The sequence below is a fragment of the Cavia porcellus genome, unplaced genomic scaffold (assembly GCF_034190915.1).
Source record: "Cavia porcellus strain 051 isolate PalLab524CR breed Dunkin Hartley unplaced genomic scaffold, mCavPor4.1 scaffold_61, whole genome shotgun sequence".
Classification (NCBI taxonomy): domain Eukaryota; kingdom Metazoa; phylum Chordata; class Mammalia; order Rodentia; family Caviidae; genus Cavia; species Cavia porcellus.
In genome coordinates this window covers 2,256,782-2,280,910 of record NW_026947544.1, presented here as the reverse complement: position 1 = coordinate 2,280,910, position 24,129 = coordinate 2,256,782, and the positions used below count along the sequence as shown (strand labels likewise).

At 33.6% G+C, this 24,129-nt stretch overlaps 1 protein-coding gene across 9 annotated transcripts in view; it reads right to left on the bottom strand.

Moving 5' to 3' along the window:
• LOC134475109 (probable ubiquitin carboxyl-terminal hydrolase FAF-X) overlaps positions 1–24,129 on the bottom strand; it is a 185,172-nt gene that overhangs the window by 43,207 nt on the left and 117,836 nt on the right. For all 9 annotated transcript variants that reach the window (XR_010046058.1, XM_063244487.1, XM_063244488.1 and 6 more), the window contains 10 exons: positions 22,334–22,518; positions 12,838–13,011; positions 10,623–10,764; positions 8,636–9,374; positions 7,939–8,062; positions 7,138–7,363; positions 6,418–6,547; positions 2,551–2,736; positions 1,930–2,150; positions 1,755–1,843 (listed from right to left, as the gene is read on the bottom strand). Coding sequence is in view for 8 of the 9 variants with exons in the window: in XM_063244487.1 (XP_063100557.1) it covers positions 1,755–1,843; positions 1,930–2,150; positions 2,551–2,736; positions 6,418–6,547; positions 7,138–7,363; positions 7,939–8,062; positions 8,636–9,374; positions 10,623–10,764; positions 12,838–13,011; positions 22,334–22,518 (2,216 nt within the window). In the remaining variant the exon portion in view is untranslated. The remainder of the gene's footprint in view (positions 1–1,754; positions 1,844–1,929; positions 2,151–2,550; positions 2,737–6,417; positions 6,548–7,137; positions 7,364–7,938; positions 8,063–8,635; positions 9,375–10,622; positions 10,765–12,837; positions 13,012–22,333; positions 22,519–24,129) is intronic.

Below are 24,129 nucleotides of genomic sequence, written 5' to 3'. Positions count from 1 at the left end.
GGGAGGGGAGGGGAGGGTAGAAGAGAAAAGAAAAGAAAAACTGAAAGCTTTCTCTCAAAAATCAAGAACAAAACAAGGGGCATAGGATGTAGCTCAGCGGCATCAGTGCCTGCCAGTCAAGTACATGGTCCTGAGTTCAATCTCCAGTACCAAAAATAAACAACAAAACAAAAATAAAAGCCCAAAAACCAGACAAAGATGTTCACTATCAGCATACCTGTTCCATACAATTTTGGAAACATTAGCCAGAGCAATTAAGGCAAGAGAAAGAAGCAAAAGGAATAAGGATAGAAATGGAATAAGTTAAATTATCATCTTTTGCACATGACATCATACCCTACAAAACCCTAAAAATTTCATAAAAGACACCAACAAAGTTCAGTAGTGTAGCTGGGTACAAAGTCAACACTCAAAATCCATAGCATTCCTGTGCATAAGCAACAAACTCACAGAGAGAAATTAGGAAAACCATACCCTTTAAAATAGCATCCAGAAAAATGAAATACTTAGGAATCAATCTAACAAAGGAAACAATCTACATAGAAAACTATGGCATGCACCTGCTGCCACTGAGGGAGTTCTGGTATAGTTATACCGACTGAGAGAAGAAGCAGCCCCACCATCACATGTGATGGGCATCAGGAAAGCCTCAGTGTAGCTGCATGAGTCTGGAAAAGCCTGCTGCATACCCCACTGTCTCCCCAGGAACCTGAGTTCAGAGAAACTAAGTGCCTGGACCATTCCCCAGGAAGAATAAAAAGGAAAGAAAGCTTTGAAAATAAGGAGGGGAGCTAGGGTAGGAGGGAAGGGGAGGGGAATGGAAAATAAATATATCAGTATTATATACAGGTAGAAATTTTCTGAAGTGTGACCATTATGCATGCTTAAACTGTACCAATAATAAAAAAATAATTTATTCTGTTGTACTATTATTACACAGTACTCTGAAGCTGAAGGTTATAGTTTAAATACAATATTCTACATCTTTATAAAATCTTTTTTATTCTCGGGATTTTCTTTTGGTTACTGTGACTAATGAATGATGATATGTGCATACTTCCACATTTTTCTTATGTCGTAAGGGAGTTAAATTCAAGTTATTGAGTACATCCTTAATCCTTTTCTAGTTACGGTTTTGATAAATTGTTAAGCTGTCCAGGCTAAACTTGAATTTGTGATCCTCTTGTGTCAGCTACTAAGAGAACTGGAGTTATTTGTTTTTTATTGCTCCTTTTAGTTCTGGGACAGGATACTACTGTGCAATTCAGGAGAAGCTTGAACTCAAGTTCATTATGTAGCCCAGAGTGGCCTTGAACTTGTATAGATTCTCTTACATCTGACTCCTGGGTGCTGCAAGCACAGGAATATGCCACCATAGCTGGTGTCATTTCTGTTTCTTAAAATAAATGACTATAAAGTCATTCCCAGAAAGAGAAAAGACGGAATCATTTGACAGAGATAGACACTAAGTTCTATATCATCATTTAAACTGAATTTTACAATAAGTAACACACTGGAATTTTAGGGCATATTTAGAGGCCTTGTAAGAGGTTAGCCTCCTTTCTCATCATTTTGATCTCATATATTCTTAAAACTACTTATATAGGCTAGTAATTAATTTTTAAATAACAGTATTACTTAGGATACAGCATTAAATTGTATTCTAAAAAGTAAAACTATATTTTGGTAGTGGTATTTGCAACTATTTCCAGAACTTGAGAAACTGTAATTCTATTGGTAGCAAGAATGTCTACCTATGAGTCTGCCAGGAGTCTTCAATCAGTAATATTTGCAAAAGTAGATCCAAGTATGGCCGGAGCTCATAGGTGTATGAATATGAAACCTAAAAACAGGGATAATATAGTGAATTATTTATTTAAAAGAATGTAAATAAAATTACAAACATAGGATTATTTATTTTTCTGTAACCTGCCAAAGAAGTTCACTGAGGACAGTAGACGAGAACTGTGGATTCTCCCAGCAGCAGAACTGAAGTAACTTGATGGTCTCTTCTGAATTACTGGAATCCTCAATAACTTTCTTCACATAAGTAGTATTCACAAACAAAATGTCTACCACATTTTGCTGAACAGGCATTATGGGCTGTGATAAATTAGGGTCACCAAAAGGATTGGGAAGAGGAGGGTTACCTAGAACAGATTATTCATCAATAAGCCAATTAGACAATTATAATACTAAATTTATGATTTTTAAAAATAATATTTGATTTAAATTTTCTAAGCCCAATAAAAAGTTTACTAACAGGACCAGAACTACAAAGTGATGAAATATATGATAAAACTAAAGAAAAAGAAGGTTAAAAATTCTTAAACCAACCATCAAAGTCAAGTAATTACTACAGCATTTGAATTTGAAAAGATCTCTTTTAAACATAAATAAAGCTAATAATTCAAAAATATCCCCAAAACATGGGCCTTTTACTCTATTTTTATAACTCTTTCCATCAATTACTATACAAACCTACTACCGTCTAAAAAATAAAAAAAATTTTTTTAAAATGTGATTAAAGTAGACAGCGCTCTATTTTACCACTGACTGAAGACTGCATTCTTGATGAGACACTACAGCAACGGATCAATTGAGATACTACTGAGTATAATTTGCCTAATTCAGCATATTGGTATTTGATTGCAGGACCGGGTCCTTCATCTAAAGATACGAGCATAAAGGTAGCAGGCACATTCAATTTTAGAAGTTGTGTCTTTTCCACTGTACCTATAAAAAATGGAGAGAACAATATGTATAAAAATTTTAGAATGGGTAACGCTGCAATATTAAACAAGTAACTATCACAGCTGCTTAGAAATTCTGAGTAAAGTGCTCTGTTCAGGTTAAAAATATTAAGAGATGAAATGCAGATGGAACAGAAAACATGCAGATTATAACAATGAAAGTAACTGAGTGTGGTGGCCCATACCAACTTGTAATCTTCACAGTCTTGCAGGCTAAGGCAGGAAGATCCCAAGTTTCAGCCTAATCTGGGCAATGAAGCGAATTACGAAGTCTGTCTCAAAACCATCTCACATCTAACTGCATTTGAGATGTAACTCAATGTGAAGGCCCTTGATTAAATCCCCAATACCACAAAAATAAAATTAAAATACCAAACCAAACTGGCTTGTGAAATAACGATGACTCTGGCATTCCAATTATATTGGTCCAAAGGGGATATGTATTTCTAGGGCTTTACAACAAACAGTTTTGTCCAAACAGCAATTCTTGCAAGGTAGGACAGAAAATAAACTTTTAGAACAATTCTTTTAGAAATTATCAGTCTCTTTTTTACTTCTTAGGAAAAAAAAGCCCCCTAGTTTTTCATGTTCTCATTTCTAATCTCTATTTAGTTGCTGTCTCAACTTTCTTGACTTCATGCTAAGAATGAGGTCTCAGATCTTTGGTTCTTTTTTTAAACATTATTTGCCTTGAGATTTCTTCTCTGATTTTCTTTCCTATTCCTTCCCTTTATACCTTTTTAAGAATCTATTCATGCATCAGATTATTTTTTGTGTCTGGTGAATTTTACCCCTAACAGTAACTCCATGTTTATCTTTTTGTCTGAAATGACATTTCTTTTTCAAAGGTCAACCATCATTTCAGGGTGTAAGCATGTGTTGCTCACTTGAGACACTTCTGTTGCTCTGGTAATTTGACCAACATGAATAGTGCTATAAGGATGTATTTTACTGGTATCTTTCTGACATATGTGGTAATTTTCTTTCCTTTGTACATGCCAGCAGCGGAACTGCTCTATTACAGCTATTTGCAAGCTGATTCATATTAAATGGACTGGGCTGGGGATTTAGCTTGGAGGCATAAATGCCTGCCTTGCATGTGCGGGGTCCTGAGTTTGATCCCTGCTACTAGTAAAAAAAAAAAAAAAAAAAAAAAAAAAAATCTCATAATAAATGGATTAACAGCTAACTGGATCATACTAGTTCTATTATTACTTTTTGAAGAAAAACTATTTTTAATATATTATTTTAATAAAATAATGGTTATAATAAAATAGAATATCTAACAAAGATATTATAGAATTTGTTTCAAGTGCACTGATTTACTGTTTCTAAATGTAAAAATATATATGCCCATAAAGATTTAGAATTAAGATTTACATTAAAATGCATGCATGTGCTCCCATCCATGTAATAATAAACTCAGCACTCAGTGGGCTGAGCTATGAGAACTGTGGTGAGTTTGAGGTTAGCCTGGGCTAACCTAAGGAGTTCAAAGTCACTCTAAACTATATAGTGAGATCTTGTCTCAATAACCCCCCCCAAATCAAATCAAACCAAAAATCCAAACCAAAAAATAAAAAAATAATCCTCCAAAATATAAACAACAAACTAATGTACAAATAGTTTTTGGCAAGGGAAATTCTGATTACATTATACAATAGTCTAGCAGTTTATGGACAGAAAGCAGTTCAAATGGAAATTATAAACTGAGCATGGTGGCACAGTTTTGTAATTCAAGTACACTAGAAGGCTGAAGATAGATTATTAAGTACTTCAGCAATTTAGTGATACCCTGTCCCAAAGTAGAAAAAGGTTGGGAATGTAGTTCACAGTAAAGAACCTGAGTTCAATTCCTAAAACTGTCAAAAATGTATAAAATAAAAAGAACACATGCATGTTATACTTGGTATTTTTTACATACAAAAATTTCATTAATGTTTGGTTGTGAGATCTTTTCCATCTAAAAATGCAAGCATTGCAGTATAACAGCTGAATGAAGAGATGATGGTGCAATCTTTCTGTTGAAAAGTCAGATTAATAGCTGTTTAACAAGTTTACAAAGAGAAAATTTAAATAAAAAGAATGTGTGACTATAGAATTTAACTCAATGTAGCTATGATTTTAAGCATTATTCAGAACAACTGGCTAATTTCCTATTTCTCATAAAAATCCGACCAAATGTCTTCTAATGTTGCTAAGATTTTAATTGAATATGTAATTTGAAGTGCTGGGGCACAAATGCTTAAATCATACTTTTCTATTTTGTAACTGTACCTGTAACAAATAGAAATTCTTCACCCAAAGGCAACTAACTACCTAAAAAAAATTCTGAAGGTAAAAAAATCATTTTTGATCTGTGAGATCTGATTAAAACATACTGTGTGTTTGTATTTTTAAAATTATGGAATTAGGCAAAACTGCCATTAATTTCCTTTAGATTAATCCTCCTCACTTTGAATACAATAATGCCATTATTTTTGCTACTGGAAGTTCTTTCATGAGTTGTCTTTGGTTGTTCTGTTGTGGCTGCCTCTATATTCTAAAATGATCCAAAGTAGGCATCTTCCTTGACTATTTTGACTTTGGAAAAAGTCACATAAATAAGGTGAACATTTTCCAGTGCTTTCAGGAGCCTGCCTTTGTGTTAATGCTATTCGGGAGTGCATTCACTATATTTCTGACAGTATCTCTTAAAGATATTTATAAAAGAGAACTTTCAGAACTACTTTAGAGAATCAGTATCTTAAAAGGGACACTTGATATTTATGTAATGCCTGAGAAGAATTTTGAATTCTAGTTGACAGAAAGATACAAAATTTAAAAACCTTGAAAATACATTGGTACAGGGCTTGGGATTTAGCTTAGTGGCATAAGTGCCTGCCTGGCAAGTACAAGGTCACAAGCTTGATCAATGGTGCCAAGAAGAAAAAAGTGGTATAAGCATATTATATACAATTTTAAAACTTTCAAAATATACTAATATAAGCAAACTATGATTTTTGAGGTAAACCAGTCTGACTCCGTTGAGGGGAAAAAAGAGAAATGTTTAAATTATGGGAGAAAAAGCCACTACTTTGAGGATATGTTGAAAATGATATTATTAGTCCTGAAAATTAACAGATTTAAGGGTATTATTTAATTCCCAGCTATTTCAATTTAATTTCCTTGAACAATGACATATGGTGTTTTCTTAAATTCTGTGGGAAGTGACTGTAAATCTGAAAAGAATAACAACCTTTTAGTATCTGTATAGAAAAAAGTGAATGCTGAATTAAATGATAAGAAACATGATTAGGAAACCACCAGTTTTCAAATTCAATAGGAGTTAGTGGGGGCCAGGGATATATAGTGCAGCAGCACAAGAATTTGCCTGGCAAGCACAAAGTTTGATTTCCACTAAACAAAACAAAAAAACAAACAAAAAAGGGGTTTAGGGATTAAAAAAACATGGATTACACACAAAATCTGACCTTAATGACTACCATAGGGAAAAATTAAGTGTATAGATTACCTAACGGTACAAAATGGAAACTGCCACTGAAAAGTTATACCAAAAATTTGCAATCCTTTTAAGATGTACCACACTTGCTACAAAGTTTTTATCATTAATATGCAAATATGAAACAATCACTGACATAAGGGTTAGCTGAAATATTCTTACCTAAATTGGCATACATTAAAAACAAATTGAAATATTGTTGTAAATGACGCCCATGTTCTGAAACTTCTCTTCTCAGAAGATTTAATACTGCTTTTAGTAAATGATCACTCAAGCTCAAGTTATCACCAATCTGTGAGAAGTAAAAGTTGTGTCATCAGCAATAACATGCAGAAACAATACATTTTTCTTTGCATAAAGAAAGTCATGGTCACTTGTAAAAATTTCAGAAATGAATTAATAAATCTAGTAGTTCTTTAAAAGAACAAGTTTTTAGATCCTTCATACTGCTACAATGTGTTTGCTGTACTTTTTACACTTAACTATTTAACAGAGGCTGTAAATTAAGCTGTTAATGAAATCTTTTACAGAACCTTCAAATTTATTGAACTGAAAGTAAGTGAACAGCATATTTCTTTATCAAAGTTCTCATTAGCTAGGTGGTATGCTGCACACCTGTAATCCCAGCATGTAAGATCCTAGAGCAGGATTGCTTTACATCTGTGGTCAGCCTGGATTTCATAATCAGACCTTGTCTCAGAAAACAAACCAACAACAAACAAAATGCCTAATAAGCATGTAAGTTTTACAAGTAGAAACCATAAAGTATTTATGTTTACATTCTCTTTGCACTTCAAACACAGACACAAAGTTGTACACATCTAACTTTGCAAAAATAGAATTTACTTTCAGGTGTTTACTACATAGAAGTTGTGCAATTACCTGGTTACAAGGTCCTGAAGATGCAAAAGACGAAGGGTAAGAACCATCTTGCAAGGAAAAGTGTGCAATAAATACTATAAGTTTTGCAAATGCACCCCTCACTTCTGCACTAGGGCATTCCAGAAGGTATTCAGAGAAACGATTGGACACACTAAAAAGTACATTATGAGCAAACCAAAAACGTACATTCTTGCTGTGACGAAGGAGAATGCACAGTGCATCATACCTAAAATAGAAATATCTATGATTATAAATTTTTATTAATATGCTTATTTGAGCTGCCATATTGATTGAAAAAGTTTCTGATGAAGCCGCCTAACTAGATCTCTATAAACATAGCTTCAAAATAATCTGAAGAGAATATGTGGAGGTCTCCACAAATCTCTTCTCAAACTGTTCTTCAAGCAGTGACATTTCCTTAACATTTTTTATACTGTAAATGATGTTGTCAGGTTGGCTAAATCAAGATACTGTAATCACTATTTCTTAAAAATTACCAATAATTTAAAAAATTACTAATAATTTAAGAACAGTCATTTAAAAATCTTTTTCATTTTAGATGAGACTTTAGTTAAGATAAAGCTTATTATTTTATTGATAAAAGAGACTAATGATGTGCTATAACAAAAATAAGTTCATTTAAAAATAAAAGTCATATTTATAGTATACAACTTTGGTAAGCTATTTCCCAGTGCCAACAAATTTTTATTTCATGTTTGACATTTAAAACAACATTCTCATAATGAAAGAAAAATGTGTTGAGTGTAACAAAAAGTCAAATAAACTCCCAAAGCCATGTACCAGTCACTGGCAGGGCCACGGACTATTCTTTTGGTGTGAAATCCAGTTGTAAAGAGAAATCTGGCAGCAAGCTGAATGCTGATCATGGTGAATTCTTCTGCTTCAGGCAACAAGTGATCTTGTCCTTTAAATAAAAAAGCAAACATACAGCTAAATTCCTAACAAAAAATTCTTTAGACAAAGGTAATGTTTACTGATTATATCTTAAGACCTTATTAAACTATGTTTAAAACTAAAGTTTGCTAAAACAAACAAACAAAAACAGTATAACAAGCTCTTCTATTTTATAAATGTTACATTAAAAGGTTCAGATATACTTTATCTTAATTTTTTTTTTTTTTTTTTTTTTTTTTTTTTTTTTTTTTTTTTTTTTTTTGCTGTCATTGATCAACTCACGACCTCACGTTTGCCATGCAGGCACTTACACTGCTGAGCTAAATCCCTGGCTCAATTTAATTTTTTTAAGGAAAGCAAGCATTTTATTTAAATCAGTTGTTAAATCACAGTTTATTCAAATGGTATCTCACTTTAAAACATAAAATGAAAATGCTGGTATGTTCACATAGTTTAATGAAGATATGAAGGAAGAAAAAAAGATAAACAACAGAAAGATTTAAACAAAGGTTGATTCTGGTACAAATCCTACAAGTGAAATAAGAATTATTATATATTAATAGGCTAATTGACAGACACTTACCTGGAACAGGGGTTAAATAAATAGCATTACACATAAGTAGTTTCTTCACAAATTGAAAATATTCTAAACTATACTGCATTTGGTTATGCATGAATTCCATATTTTGTTTGCATACACTTCTCTCAATGGATGGTGACATAAGGGGTCTTGAGATAGAGAGTTCTGATATATATCTTATCTCATCATCTTCATCAACTGTGTCCATTCGTTCATAAAAAAGTATGTAAGCATTCCACCACCTTTTTTGCTGTCTGTACGCCACATGCTTCATCATATGATCAAATAATTCCTCCATGTACTCTCCACCAAAACATTCATTTTTCATTTCTTCATCATCATCCATCTTACATTCTGTTACATCTCCATCATCAAATTTGTACCAGCGATCTTTCTCATTGTCTCTACCATTTCTTTGGATGATATAAGAATAGTAATGTCCCCCATTTGCTTGGCCACTGTGTACAAGCACACCCACAAGTCTGTATTTTGTACTTCCTGCTACCTCACTTTCGTATTCTTCATTTGGTTCAATCAGCTGACTCTCTGGGTTGATACTATCTCCTTCCAGCTTCACAACACCTGCTACTGTGTAAGGTTCCATATCTACTTCTCGTGGAAATTCGAAATAATCATTGAATTTGATTGCAGATTTTCTTTCCCAGTCATAATCAAACCTTTTTAGTTGAATGGCAAGGACTGGTGGCAATTTTTTAATTAATAAGCGCTTTACTGTATCAACCTACAACAAACAATGTAAGGTAACATTGTAACTCAAGTCACACATAAAATCTATTACTAAAAGTTCACGATGTATTTAAATTTATTTATAAACAGATATATAAATGATACTGAAGACAACCAGGGTAATTATGTATCAACTGACTTTCAAATAATGTTTACTAAAGGGCAGAGATTTACCTCAGTGGCATAAGTGCCTGTCTTGCAGGCAGGCATGTGGTAATAAGTTCGATCCCCACTAAACCATCCCCACCAACAAATGTTTACTAAGCCTTGAGATATGAAAACAGATTTTTATTTATTCCTGATTCCACATTGTCATTCTTTATGATACTATCCCTTTGATGTTTACTTTTATAGTTCTTTTGTAGCATCTTAATATGTAGTGCAGGATAGCCTCAAACTGACAGTAAACCACCACGTCATCCTCCCAGGAATTACAGGTGTGGGCCACCAAGCTTAGCTGGTGCTTACTTTTATACCGAAGAAAATAGCATATTGTAAGTAAACCCAAGAAATAATCTAAGCAATAATAAAAGCAAGTATTCACGGAGTTATATGCTAGTTAATTCTCTAGTGGCTGCCCATTTATTAGTATATTTTAGTGCCACTTCCCCTTGAAATAGTTACTGACTGTAACAGGGTAAGAAGGAATTGTTCCAAGTATTGTGGGTGGCAAGCAATACAGTCATGCAGAATACAATCCAGTGTTTAAGATGAAGACAATGTAGGGAAGTTGGAGGTAAGAGGACATTAGAGTTGAGAAAAAGATGTATTATTTAACTATGTACAATTTTGACAGATATCCTATTCCACACCACACTCAGAGATGAAATTAACTAGCTGGACCTAAAAATTGCTTAAACCATATATGCTGTGGAAATCTGCAATTAAATAAAATGAGCAAATCTGTTAGGCTTGAACAGTAACTTGGAGTATGAAAGAATGTTTTCTACTATCAACACCTTAAAATTCCATTTAACAGCAATCTATTTCAGAAGGCAGAAAAAAAGTTACTTATGTAAGTGTTAAAACTCTGAGAATAAAATGACAACCTACTGTGATTTCCAAAACAGTTTAAAAATTGATAAATTAGTTGTACAACTGTTATCCCTCAGTATTCCTTCATTAACATACCTTTAAATAAATAATCACTGTCATTACCCTTTTGCATCCATAACAAATCAGAGGTCAACTATGTTGATAAGTACAAATACAGCAATGATTTTGAAAATTGTATACTTCATACCTTTTTATCACACCTTTCACAATGATACGCATTTGCACCTTCCAGTAAATCTCCTTTAATATACTGTTCCAAAGAATCAACAAGATTTTGGTGATTTCTAATGTCTATATTTAAAGTTGTAAAAGATTCTTCACATTCATACCTGAAGATATTAAGAAAAGATAGAAAGGACCCTTAAATTTCTAAACATTATCTTGAACTGTAATTTGATGAAAAATATATTTGCAACATTTAATATCCTAACAAACTTCATCAGCCATAAGATGTTATTAAGTAATAGTATCTTTATCAGTCATTTATTTTGCATTGGGCATTCTATTAGATTCTTTATATACATTCAAGCAGTGTTTCTATCTATTCCTAATTTGAAGATAAATAACAGGTTGGGGAAGAAGGTAGAATAATTTGGTTCCAGTTGGCAACGATGCTTGAAAAGTCATGTTTGTATGGCTGTCTTCCTAACATCTCTTTAAATAGTAACTCATGCTACAATAAAGACAGAGGTTCAATAAGTTCAGAAAAATGACTTTTCTATTAAAAAGGTGCATTTAAAAACATGTCTCCGCTTTAGAGGCTTTACAAACATGTACCTTCACATATAAATTTTCTTTAAGCCTAGTATGTTATGTTCTATATATCCAAAAAACAAATACAGACCAAAAATTCATAAATGTGACAATGAAAAGGTACTCTATATTGAGGGGAACTATTACAAAAGTAACTTTAAAATTTCTCATGATTCACAAAAAATTAGATCAAAAGAATACATTCTCAATCATCCAAACTAATTAAGATGCATCTACCAGATGTAAGCACAAGCAGTTACTGTGTTTACAATATAATCCCTCTCATTTAGAAATTTTCATTTTAGGTACAAGAAAAAGTTACAAAAATGAAACTGTTAAGAATGGCTTTTGCAATTCATCATATGATAAAAGATAAAGCCTTTTAAGACAACTTAAAAATTCACATACTCAAATGAACATACCAACATGTATGTCTGACTGATGCTCTAGAAAATTCACATATGTATGTATATGTACATATGTACATATGTATGTAAATATAGTACATTAAAATATGTATTTTATATTTTTGTCTGATAGATGTTCCAGAAAAATACAACATTCTAAAACCACAAAGCCTTGTAATTCATATAATCCTAAAACATTTAACAGTTTAGCTTGTATGCAGTTAATTTGAATTTTTAACTCTCTCCTCAGTAATAGGCATTGAACTGGGGCCTTATCTTATGCTACGCATACACTGTACCACTTAGCTATATCCTCAGCCCTTTTTTATTCTGAATTAGGGTCTTGTTAAGTAACTAAATTGCTTATGGTTAAATCTGTAATTCTCCTGTGTTAGCCTCCCAGAATACTGGCATTAACAATTGTAGGAATCATGCTTGGCCAGTTTCTTTCCCATGGAGAGTAAACATATTCAAATATTTATTCTGCGTGGGAAAGAATTTTCCATTTCTCAGTCACCTTTTTTTTTTTTTTTTGTCTTTTTCATTTTTATCAGTACCAGGGATCGATCTCATGACCGCCTGCTGAGCTAACTCCCCAGCCCTATCAGTCACCTTTTAAACTTACATTATACTAAAACAATAACTATTTTAATTACAATAACTACATGATTTTTACCCGTAATTATACATGTTTGGGAAGTGCCATTTTTTTTCATTATTGAGACAAAGCCTTGCCGTGTAGTTCAAGCTGACCCTGAACTCAAAGCAATTCTCCTGCCTCCTGAACAATGGGATTATAAGTATGTTCCTGGAAGGAAAATGTCACATTAGTCTTTGGAAATAACAAATCAGTGAAAAGAATCAAATATAACTGGGGGAAAATAAAATCAAACAGAATAGTATTTCGTATGAACATAAATCCATAGCCTTACGGGTTTAAAATCAGCATACTCTGCTCTCTGTAAAACATAAAGTTTTTATGAACTGGGTATATGGCTCAGCAGCACAGTGCTTGCCTGAGTTTGATTCCTGGTATCAAAAAAGAAGAGGTCTTGCTAAATTGCCTAGTATCAGTTTGAACTTGTGACTCTCCTGCCTCCATATTCTCAGTAACCAGAATTATAACCTATACCATCATCATGGCCTGACTGCACTGTTTGACAGGAAGAATATAAACATATAAAATTTTTATTTGCATTCATAAAAAGCAGAAAGCATACCTTAAACATAATTACTGCTTACCTATGTGGGCAGCCTTGGCAAATCTTTTGATCTGCAAAGGAGCCTCCTAGGACTTTCCTTATCATTGGTGGATGTCCTAAAGCTTTTAAAGCCTCATCTAAACTATCCACCAAAGAATTAAAGAACTCTAAGGCATCATGTTGCTCACAGAGATTGATAGGTTCACCCCAAAGCCTGTGAAACAGAATAAAACAAGTAAAATAACACAATCTCAAAGTTTACAAACCAAAATAAAATAAATGTATGAATCATCAATATGTTTAATTCCTACCACCAGAATGACAAAAATCAGAGCTGAAAATGTGTCCATTTGTCGAGGAAGATGAAATAAACCAGTAAATCTTATGTATGTAGAATGGAAAGGAAGTGAGCAGAAAATGATAGTGCAGCTTAGTTAAGATGATATGATTAAGATAAATAGAATATTTGTTTTATGAAATATATTTATGCATTTCAATTCAAGTAGTATCTTCTACATGACAAACTCTAACATGGATTTTGTAACTTACTTTTATATATAAATTTGTTTAAATTTTAAGTGATACAGTGAAAATTATCACTTTATTCCTAACTACAGAGTCTTTTCCAAGTGAAAGGAAAGCTGGGGATATAGCTCAGTAGGATTAACTGTCTGTATGGCATGCACAAGGTAGTGAGTTTGATTCACAGAACCAGAAAACAAAACAAAACAGAAAAGCCCAAATCAAGTGAAAACAACAAGATTTAAACCTCTATTTTAACGTAAATATATTTTCAGTAATACAACTGATTTTAAAATTTAGGTGATTATATCGCAGTAACTAGGTATCGACTATGTATATTAAAAAAACAAGAATTTATAATGATACAATACTAATTGTGGTGAAAATGTTCAAGAATATTTAACGTTTACAGAATAACACATCACAATACATCATTTTAGTAAAAAGACATAATAATATTTTAAACTTGCCAAGAGGGGCATTTCACCCCCACCTTCTTTTTTTTTTTTTTTTTGAAGACAGGTCTCGCTATGAAGTTCAGGCTGGCTTTGAATTCACTATATAGTCTAGATTGGTCTCATACTCAATAGTGATTTTCCTCCCTCAGTTTCCTGTATGCTGGGATTACAGGTGTGTGTCACCATACCTGGCTTCATTTTTTTTCTTTTGTAGTGAACTTACATTACTGAAAATTTTTGTTACTATAATGATTAAATTTTATATTTATAGAAAGTAAAAAAATCACTCAGTGCACAGCATGTATTTACAATAATGGTAAGTTGTACTAAGATACTATCCATTAGTTCTCTCTGAAAAACAAAACGAACTAGGAGATCATGGAGATAACTGTAATGAACACCGAACATTTCCACTGAGCTATAACATGGGCTCTTGCTAAGTTGCTAAGGCTGGCCGTGTACTTATAATCTTCCTGCTTTCTCTTGCGTAGTTGTGATTACAGGGATAACCCTTTTTCTAACATTAATTCCTGGCAACACTATTTGTTTTCTATCAGTCTAGAGTAGCCTTTTTTAAGATGAGCATAAGTAGCTATTAAACAGATTTAGTTTTTCCTGCTTTTCTAAAAAAAAAAAAAAAAAAGGAAAAGTACACCTAACACTTAAGTACTTAGCCTTTAAAACTAACAGGTCTAAATATGACACATAAAAAGGCAAATGTAGTTTACAAACTTAATTATGAAGCAAAGTGTAGAGAGGCAGACTGAGAAAAATTGGATTATTTGCAAAACAAGACATTTTATGAGTTACATGTCAATATAGATTAATGTGACCAACAAGAAAGAAACATGCATTGCAAGTGATGAAAGGGCAACATATCAGTGTATTAGCTTCATTAATACAGAGTGGAAATTTGTACCAAAGCTGCACGTAGAGTGTTTATTCAACTTTAAATCCACACTTAAAAAGACATTGATTAAATTTCATAAGACCATCAACTTTAAAAGAACCGTGGTTAACATAGCAAACATGAAGCTTAACATTGTACCTCCTTTTTAAAGCACAGCCCTGCAACATCAAGCAACTTCATTTTGTCACCCAACTTTCATCACAATCCATTTAGAGTTACACTGCCAGTTGGAGACATTATATTTCTAAATCTGTAATAACTCAAAATAAACAAACAACAAACTTGAAAATCTACTCCATAAAACTTCCTCAAAAATACCTATCCATAGATCCTGGGAACTATTCATGTATAAAAATCTTAAGTATCGTCATCTCGTTTTCCCACAAAGGCTTATCATTTTGTGTTACCACTAACAGTTCACAGATGTTCCATTTTCACATTTATTGTTATTTTTGTCATAATTTCCTTGTCAATAGTGATATGAATAAATTCTCTTCATTCAACTGATCAACTATCTGTACTAATATTCTTTGCTCATTTTTCTCATTTTTGAATTGGTTTGTTCTTGCACTAGTTTTTTTGTTTTTTGGTACCAGGAATCAAACTCAGAGCCTTGCATTTGCCAAGCAGATGCTTATGCCACTGAGCTACAACCCTGACCCAGGGTGTAGTAGTTCTGGGCCAGATATTTCAGTGGATAATTTTTCCCAATGAGTTTTTGTTTTTGGTGGCTTCTTCTTCTTCTTCTTTTTCTTCTTCTTCTTCCTCTTCTTCCTCTTCCTCCTCCTCCTCCCCCCGCCCCCTCCCCCTCCTCATTTTGGAGACAGGGTCTTCATCTGCATTTCAGACTGGTCTTGAGCTCACTTTGCAGCCCAGCTGGTCTCCAATTTGCAAGGATTCTTCTGTCTCGCCCTCCTAAATGCTGGGATGACAGGCACGCACCACTATGTCTGGCTAATGAGTGAGTTTTTTGATATACACATCTTTTAAAAATTTCCATTAAGTCCAATCTGCCTGTTTTTTTATTGTCTTTGCCTACGATGTCGTAAAGATTTGTTTATTTTCTAGTTTCACTTTTCTGTTACATTTAGATCTTTGGTCTATTTGTTTGTAATTACATATGCTATTAGTTATATGTCCTTCTTTTCATATGATTTGTAGTTCTACCACTGGCCTTGGTGCCTCTGTAATGTATCATTTACCCCCAAATGTTGAGTTTATCACTGCAGCCTTCATTCTACCTCACTGACGTACTTGTCGTACACCAGGGTCATACTAACTGCTAGATCTAAGTAAGTGTTGGAATCACAAAGTATGAGTCTTCTTACCTATCTTTCCCCAGGCAGACACTATGCCACTGAGTTACATCCCTAGTTGGGTATATTTCTAAATTTATAACAACTCAAAAATTTGTAATAACTCAATACATACAACAATAACAAAAATACAGACCAAAAATAACTAAGAAAAAATCTGGTTATGATGCTTCTCTAAAAGTACACAAATGGAAAATAAAAAAAGCAACTCAGGGGACTCTGGGAGAACATGGCGGACAGACAACAGCAACTACTGAAGGCTCTCTGAAAGGCTCGGCTCAGAGGCCAGGAATGATGCGGACTAAGGAGATACGAACCAGTAGAGATATGCTCTGCTGACTCAGGAACGAACTGGGCTGAGAGAATCCAACTTAGAATACAGTCCTGGCGCTAAAATAGGAACAGAAAAGTCTCGGTGTGGAGGCTCAACCCAGCGCCATTGGAAACCGCAATTTGGGTTTCCCGCCGCCCGGCGGCTGGCTGCCTCCACAGCGGCTCGGCAAGGAGAGATGCGCCGAGCTCTGGGAACAGGAGTCTGCGAATGGAGTCGGAAACAGGACGGACAAGGAGGCGTACACGAAAACTGACTGGTGGCGAGGTGAGAGAGAAACTACCTCCTACCACAGTTTGACTCCAGCGGAGGTGTTTCTGGGCTCAGGCAGTCCTGTAAGAGCAGGGCCCGGTGGCAACTCCAGCCACACATTCCCCTCTCGGACGGGATTGGTGAAAAGTGCCTGGCCTGGGTGACGCTGCTGGCGGACTCCCTAGGCTGGCCTAACCCAGATCCCAGAGCCTGATGGTGGCCCGGAGGAGTGACCGACTCCCCGTAGGCTGCCTCCTCCACAACTCCCTGGGGCGCAGCGGTGGGCGGGAACAACTAGCCAGCGCAATTTGATCAGGCTGTGGCTGACAGGCAGGGAAGCCGGGCATTCTTTGTAAGATTGCATTTTATAAGGAACAGAAAATATGGGGAAGGGAAGCAACAAAAAAGGCTCCTCGGCCCCCAATCCTGAGAATCAGGCAATAGTGGACACCGCACCAATATACATTCAGCGCCATATAGAGAGCCTCATAGACCAATTCAGGAATGAAGTTATCAATGACCTGAAGCTAGAAGTATGCAGAATAGTTAGAGAAATGCTAAGCACCACCCAGGAAAAAGCAGATGGTGGAATGGAAGAACAGAAAAAGAAGGGAGAATTGCTTGATGGAGAAAACAGAGAAAGCATTGAGTATGTGAAGCAGGTTCAAAGGGACTATCAAGAAATTAAGAAGTCTATCCAAGACTGGCATAATAGCTTGAAAGAAACTAAGGACAGACTATCTGAACTGGAGGGCAGATTTGTAATATGCGAGAATGAAACGAAAAACTTCTTAAAAGTAACAAAGAAACAAACAGCAATAATACAAAGACTAGAAGATGATAAGAGGATCCATAACTTAAGAATTAAGAACATAAAAGAAGAAGTAGGGACACAAACAAATGAGCTATAAAAGCTACTCACAGAAATAATCCAGGAGAATTTTCCTAAGTTAGCAAAAGGTAAAGATATTCAGATGTATGAGGCATACATCTACAACCCAAGCCATCTACAACCCAAACAGAGCAACACCCAGGCATATAATAATAAAAATTCCAGAAATTCAATACAAGAACAGAATATTAAAAGCTGTCAGAGACAAGAAACAGACCACTTACAAGGGAACACCCACCAGAATTACAGCAGATTTCTCTGCACAAACCATCAAATCACGAAGAGCGTGGGGGGAAATAATTCAAGCTTTGAAAGATAATAATCTCCAGCCAAGATTGAGATATCCTGCACAACTGTCCCTGGAAATTGATGGAAAAACGAGGTGCTTCGAGGATAAAGAGGAACTGGGGGAATTTGCAACCACCAATTCAACCCTACAGAAAGTATTGCAGGATATTCTAAAAAAAGAAAAATACAAAGAACCCAGAAATAGTGGCGGGGAGGCCACAACGAATGGAGCAGAGAACAAAATGAAGAAGACAAACTGACAGCTACTGACAGAAAAAGAGCTCAACAGAAATGAGACAGAGAAGATTGGATGATAGGAACAGCTTTTTTTGGAGAAAATGACATCTTAATAGGTAATGCTGATTTAGTACCATCTTGTTTTGAAGTCTCATCTAGCTTTTGTTCTTCTGTCTCCAATGGTCTAAACAGGTTGTATCTTATTGGATTTTGTTATGTACGATAGTATAAGCAAAAACCTTTTAAAGACAAGGAGATTATACAGAGACCACTGTTCATTTTCTGTTAGTCGATTCTAAATACTCTATAATGCTGTCATTCTCTTAAATGGTATTACATTGTTTTGATATGCTTAATGCTACAGTATATGAAGTTGTACTCAAGGACTTCAGGGAGGGAGTCAATATGGTAACTATTTTTGGGTCAGGATTATCTGGTGGTGAAACACTATTCTGCTTAAATGGTTATGTTTTGATCTGCCCTGTTTCGCTGTTATGCCCTCTTTTTTTCTCAATCTCCACTCCATTATTTACTTTTTTATTTTTATCCATTTAATTAAAGGGAAAATATAGCAGGATATAATCTAGTAACCCACTTTGACTTTCTATTATCTCGATTTGAAGCCCTGTATTACTCTCACCATCTTGTTTTTGACTGAGGTTCCTCTATTCTGTTTTGCTGGATAGTATCAGGTTCGAAAGTTTAGGCATCAGCTGAGAAGATAATGAGGTTCATTATAACGCCCATTCTCGTTGACTTTTATCTACTTTTGAAGACCTACAATATCTCCAATGTTTTGGTTTTGTTGGTTTTATTCTTTACGGTTTTGTTCAATTGTATTACAACTATTGATATAGGCAATTCTATTAGAAATAGCGGGAGGCATTATGGTAACCATTGTTGATCACCTTGTATTATGTTTTTATATTATCTATTATATCCACCCTTTTGACTTGACCGATACTGTTCTGTTATGTCACATTTGGTTTTACTCTCTTCCAAAAAAGCAATAAGAACCGTGGGAGCAATGAAATGTGTAATAGTCACTGTACAAAAGAGAGGAAAAGAAAGTGCTCTAAACTATATAACTGCATGTATATTTAAGTGTATAAGATAGAAAATGATATCACAGAGTTTTATTGGATCATTGAACAGAACTGTTTGCAGTATCATTGTTGGAATGTCCACTCTACAAGCTTTAATTTTGTGACTTGAACAATTATTTCTAAGATGGCAATATGTAATCCATTAACTAGCGATTTCCTACTGCGCATTTCTTTCTTCTGTATAACTTGTACCCTTTCACTGTTTTTTTTTTCTTTCTTTTCTTTTCTCCTTAAATAAAAAAAAAAAAAAAAAAGCAACTCAACACTACTATTCATTGGAAAAATGACAGCAAGTCTATAATGAGATCTTCACATCTAGAAATCAGATAGTTATAATTAAAAGAATTGGTTGGTGAGGGGTGAGGTGGGCGGAGTAATCAAGTGTTGAGAATATCGACAGAATGTATTTCTTTAAAATTGCTAACAAAAAACTAAAATGCATATACTGGAGATTACAAATCAATTTGGTGGTTCTTTGAAGTTAAGCACAGAATTAGAATTATATGACTCATCTATTATATTTCTAGCTATGTATCAAAATAAATGTTGATTTATATAAACTATTCAAAATATACAGTTCATGTACAGAAAAGTCTAACTTATTATTGCCAGGATTAGAAGAGGATACTAGGGAATGATGGTAGTGTACAGCTTCTATTGTGGGTGATAAAATGTTCTGGAACTAGAAAATGATCGCATAAATATTTTGAGAGTATCAAATGTCACTGAAGTGCTTTTAAATGCTTATAATCATAAATTTTGTTACAAAAGAAGAACATACTAAGAAAAACATACTAAAAATACTAAGAATACTACAGTGATGGTTATACAAATGTAGACAATGATTTTTGAGTCCTAGCATGGGTAGAGGGAATATCTAGGACAAAAAGTAAATATATTACATATAAGTAAATATGCCTTATAAATGAATATATCTAAATACAAATAATGTAAAAGAAAACTATGTAGATATAGTTGCATATATACAGCTAAACACATTATGTATGGATTTTGTACTCCAATTATAAAGAATGTAATTATTATTTTTAATGAACGTAATTATTATATAGTTGTTACACACACATGCAACCACACACAGATACTTGAGAGAAAGGTTGTGGAAAAAACTTCAGTATGTTAGGGAAACATAAAAAAGAACAAAATGAGAAATATAAAAAAGAACAGAATGATGGTTAGAATGCTAAAAAAAATCTTGACTAAGAGAGAGATGCAATAAACTAGGGCAAGAAAACAACTCAAGTGAGGTAAAATAAACCACTCCATAAGAAAGAAGAAAAGGAGAAGGAGAAGAAAAGGAGAAGAAATAGGAAAACAGGAGAGCAAAACATTTATTAGGACACAGATCTGAAAAAAGATAATGGTATTACATATGAAAGTCATTCTAATTCAATTATTTTGTTCCTCCCATCAGAAATAAAATCATTATCCATTATTCTTCCCAGAGACAGAATTGATTTTGTTGTATTGAGTAGGATAAAGCCTCCTGACCACATATTAGTAAACGTCTAAATCAAACTATGAGAAAATCTACACTACTCTCTGTGATTGTATGCGGTCTAAGACTGTATTAACAGATTTAAACTGGTTGAAAAACATTAATATTAAAAGCAAATTACATATAATACAGCATTCCACTGTCAAAAGGAAAGATAAATTTGTGTTGTTTGTAGCAAAACAGATGCACCTTGAGGTCATAATGTTATGTGAAATACGTCAGACAAGGAAGCTTAATTACTGAATTGTTTCTCTTAAGAAACTGCGAAGAGCTAAACAAAAATAGAAAATAGGAATTATATTAGGGAGATAGGTCTTTCTCAGATGGGAAAGAAATCAAGAGATGAACATGGACAGAAAAGGAAGAAAGGAATAAAAAAAGAATTAACATGTGCTATATACATGTACCACTTCACACAAGAAATGTGTAAGTTATGTACCTAAACGTGAATTAACAAATGAAATTAGAAAACAGAGATAAATAATTAAATATGAGTAGGTCCTGACTATGCTTTTTAAGTATCATGGTATACTAGAAAATAAAACAATGGCATAAATTTGAATAATGATGGGGATGGTTTAATGACACTAACGAGCTTTATTATATTATAGTCATGCTTATTAAAAATGTCAGAGACACATAAATGACAATATGTAGTCTATATATTTGTGTCAGTTCACATAGGCAACTACTTTGAAGACAATAAGATTCACTAAGATACCCATTCTGGTTTGACTATTGTCTTCTTTGGAAGTCCTGTAATGTTTACAATGCCTAAGTTTTATTGGTCTTGTTCTCTACCGTTTTGTCCAACTTTATAATATCTAATAAGATAGACAATTCTTTTTAAGGAAACAAGGGACAACGTTGATAACCATTGTTGATAAACTTGTACTCTGTTCTACACCATGTGCTATGTCTATCCTTGGTATTGACTGACAGCTTTGTTTTGCCATATTTGACTGTATTCTTCCCCCCCCCAAAGAAAGTAATAAGCACTAAGGAGTAATAAAATCCAAGATGTGTAAATTTTGTTGTAAAAAAGAGAGGGAAAAAAAAAAAGAAAAAGAGCTCTAACGGATATAACAGCAAGTGTGTTTGGGGGTGTTAAATAGCTGACTTTATCAATGTTTTTGGAACATTGAACACAGCTGTTTGCAGTCTCCCTGTTTGAATGTCCACCTTGTGTTCTTTGATACTGTGATTTGAGGAACTATTTTCAAGAAAATAGTGTGTAATCTACTAGCAGGTAATTTCTTACTGTTATGGTGTTTTGTTTTGTTTTGTTTTGTAGTTCTGTATTGCGTGTACCCTTACGCTGCTTTGGTTTGTTTTGTGTTTTTCTCTTTTTCCTCTTAAATAAAAAAAAAAAAAAATATTTGTGTCAGTTCAAAATCTATGTAGTCTATACATTTGTGTCAGTTCAAATCTAATCTGTTATATTGAGATAATTACATTTTAACATTTCATTTTGCTCTATTTATATGTTTTATAAAATAAAACACTGACTAAGAGTATTGGCTTTCTTTGGCAAATTTTATGACTTGACTGGGGCTCTAATAAAAAACTGATTTAAGAAGAACAGTTGGAGTACTACCCTTAACTAATTAACTGACTTATTTAAATATTCTTACATATACTTTGTAAGTTTACAGTTACTGTTTGGTGATTTTTATAAAACTTAAATGATCATCCACCCATTATTTACCTGAACTGTTTCCAAAATCCTCTGGGCACATAGTATTGTAGTTGAGAAGCAGCTAAATGACCAAATATAACTTGCAGGTGTCTTAAGACACCAATATTATACTCTTGCCTATCTTCTGTCATACTTAATGGTACTTTGTCGTCATACTGATATTCAAATAAATCATCTTGGGGGTCAATGTATCTCTAGAGAGCAAAAAACATGGATGAGCTAAATTAACTTTACAGTAAAACAGTTGAAACAACATGAATACCAATATCAAATGAGTAATTTGTATCTGTTTTTATTTCTAAGGCATGTAACTCTCAAGTTATATAATATTAGTGTTTGTTTCATAGGTGGGATGATATAAAAGATTTCTGATGAGTCATAAAAGAGTAATAACAGTAATTCTGAGTATTCACTAGAGGTAATAAAATGCAGTCTGGAGGTAATATAATGCAGTCTGATTAAATAGACTGGTTCAGACACAAATGACTACTGTTGATTTGAGTAACTTCAGGAAAAATTACCTAGTCATTCTATAAGTCAGTATCTTTTTGTGCAAATAATGCATTATTCATGAATAATACCAGTAACTTACATAATATGAATTGTACTCAACAACTGCTATTTAGATGACTTACAATAAGAGTAAGAGTACAGTTCAGACAGACACTCTGAAAGTCAAAATTTCATTCAAAGTACATGCAAGAACTTAACTGTTTTACCAATACTTGAAAATCTTTTCTGTATGCTTACTGTGTATCTGAAATTTATGACAGACAGACAAATGATACCTACTTCATGTTATGACAGACCAATAATACCTACCTCTCGTCCTTGAGAAGCTCATAGACTAGTATAGAAACTAGTAAATAATGACATAATAAAAGGAAGATCAGGTTAAAAAAAACAGGGAAGGAAACAATAAAAATTTCATATTTTTAAAAGTATTTTTTCTGCTTCATTTTTGTGCCAGTATGATCAGTCAACTATCTGCAGCTAAGCAATAGGAAGAGCTGTATTTCAAAAGAATCACTGTTTGCTATGTATGGCTGTTTTTGATAGACTAAACACACCCAGAACCAGAAGCTTGAATGATATGGTTATTAGATCTTGGGAGAATGGGATAGAAACACAATTGTGAAATTCAGTAAGTGATGATTAACTGAGAGCCAGAGCATATCTTAAGACCATAATTTGCCATATAAAGTTAACTTTGCTTTTGCTTTCCTGTCCACCGACTGGTTGACAGTTTAGATTATCTATGGGTTTTTAAAAAAGAGAATAAAACAAAACAAAACAGAACAAAGCAGATCAGAACAAAATAATGTAAGCAATACAGAACTTCAAAGCAAAACAACAAAAAATCAACAATGGCTACCACAATATCTCATTTTCTTTGAAACAGTTGTCTGTATCTTCACACACAGTAAGTTCCACAAAACAAAATAGTATAAAGCAAATAAAAACAAAAAATGAAAGCATTATCTTCAAAACCAGCCAATTAGAAATCAACAATGGCTACACTAATGTCTCTTATTTTCTTCAAAATAGCTGTCTGTACCTTCACATAAATTGAAATCAAATAATAGAAAAGACTAAACAAATCAAAACAAAGAATAAAAGCATTATTGGACTTCAAAGCAAGATGACAGCAAATCAGCAATGGATACCATAATGGTCTTATTTTCTTCAAAACAGCTGTTCATACTATCACACATAATAAAATTCTTATAAACTCTGTAGAAGTTTTAAGCATATATAAACCTACACATGTACATCCATCCTTTCTGTATTAGAGGGGAAAACAA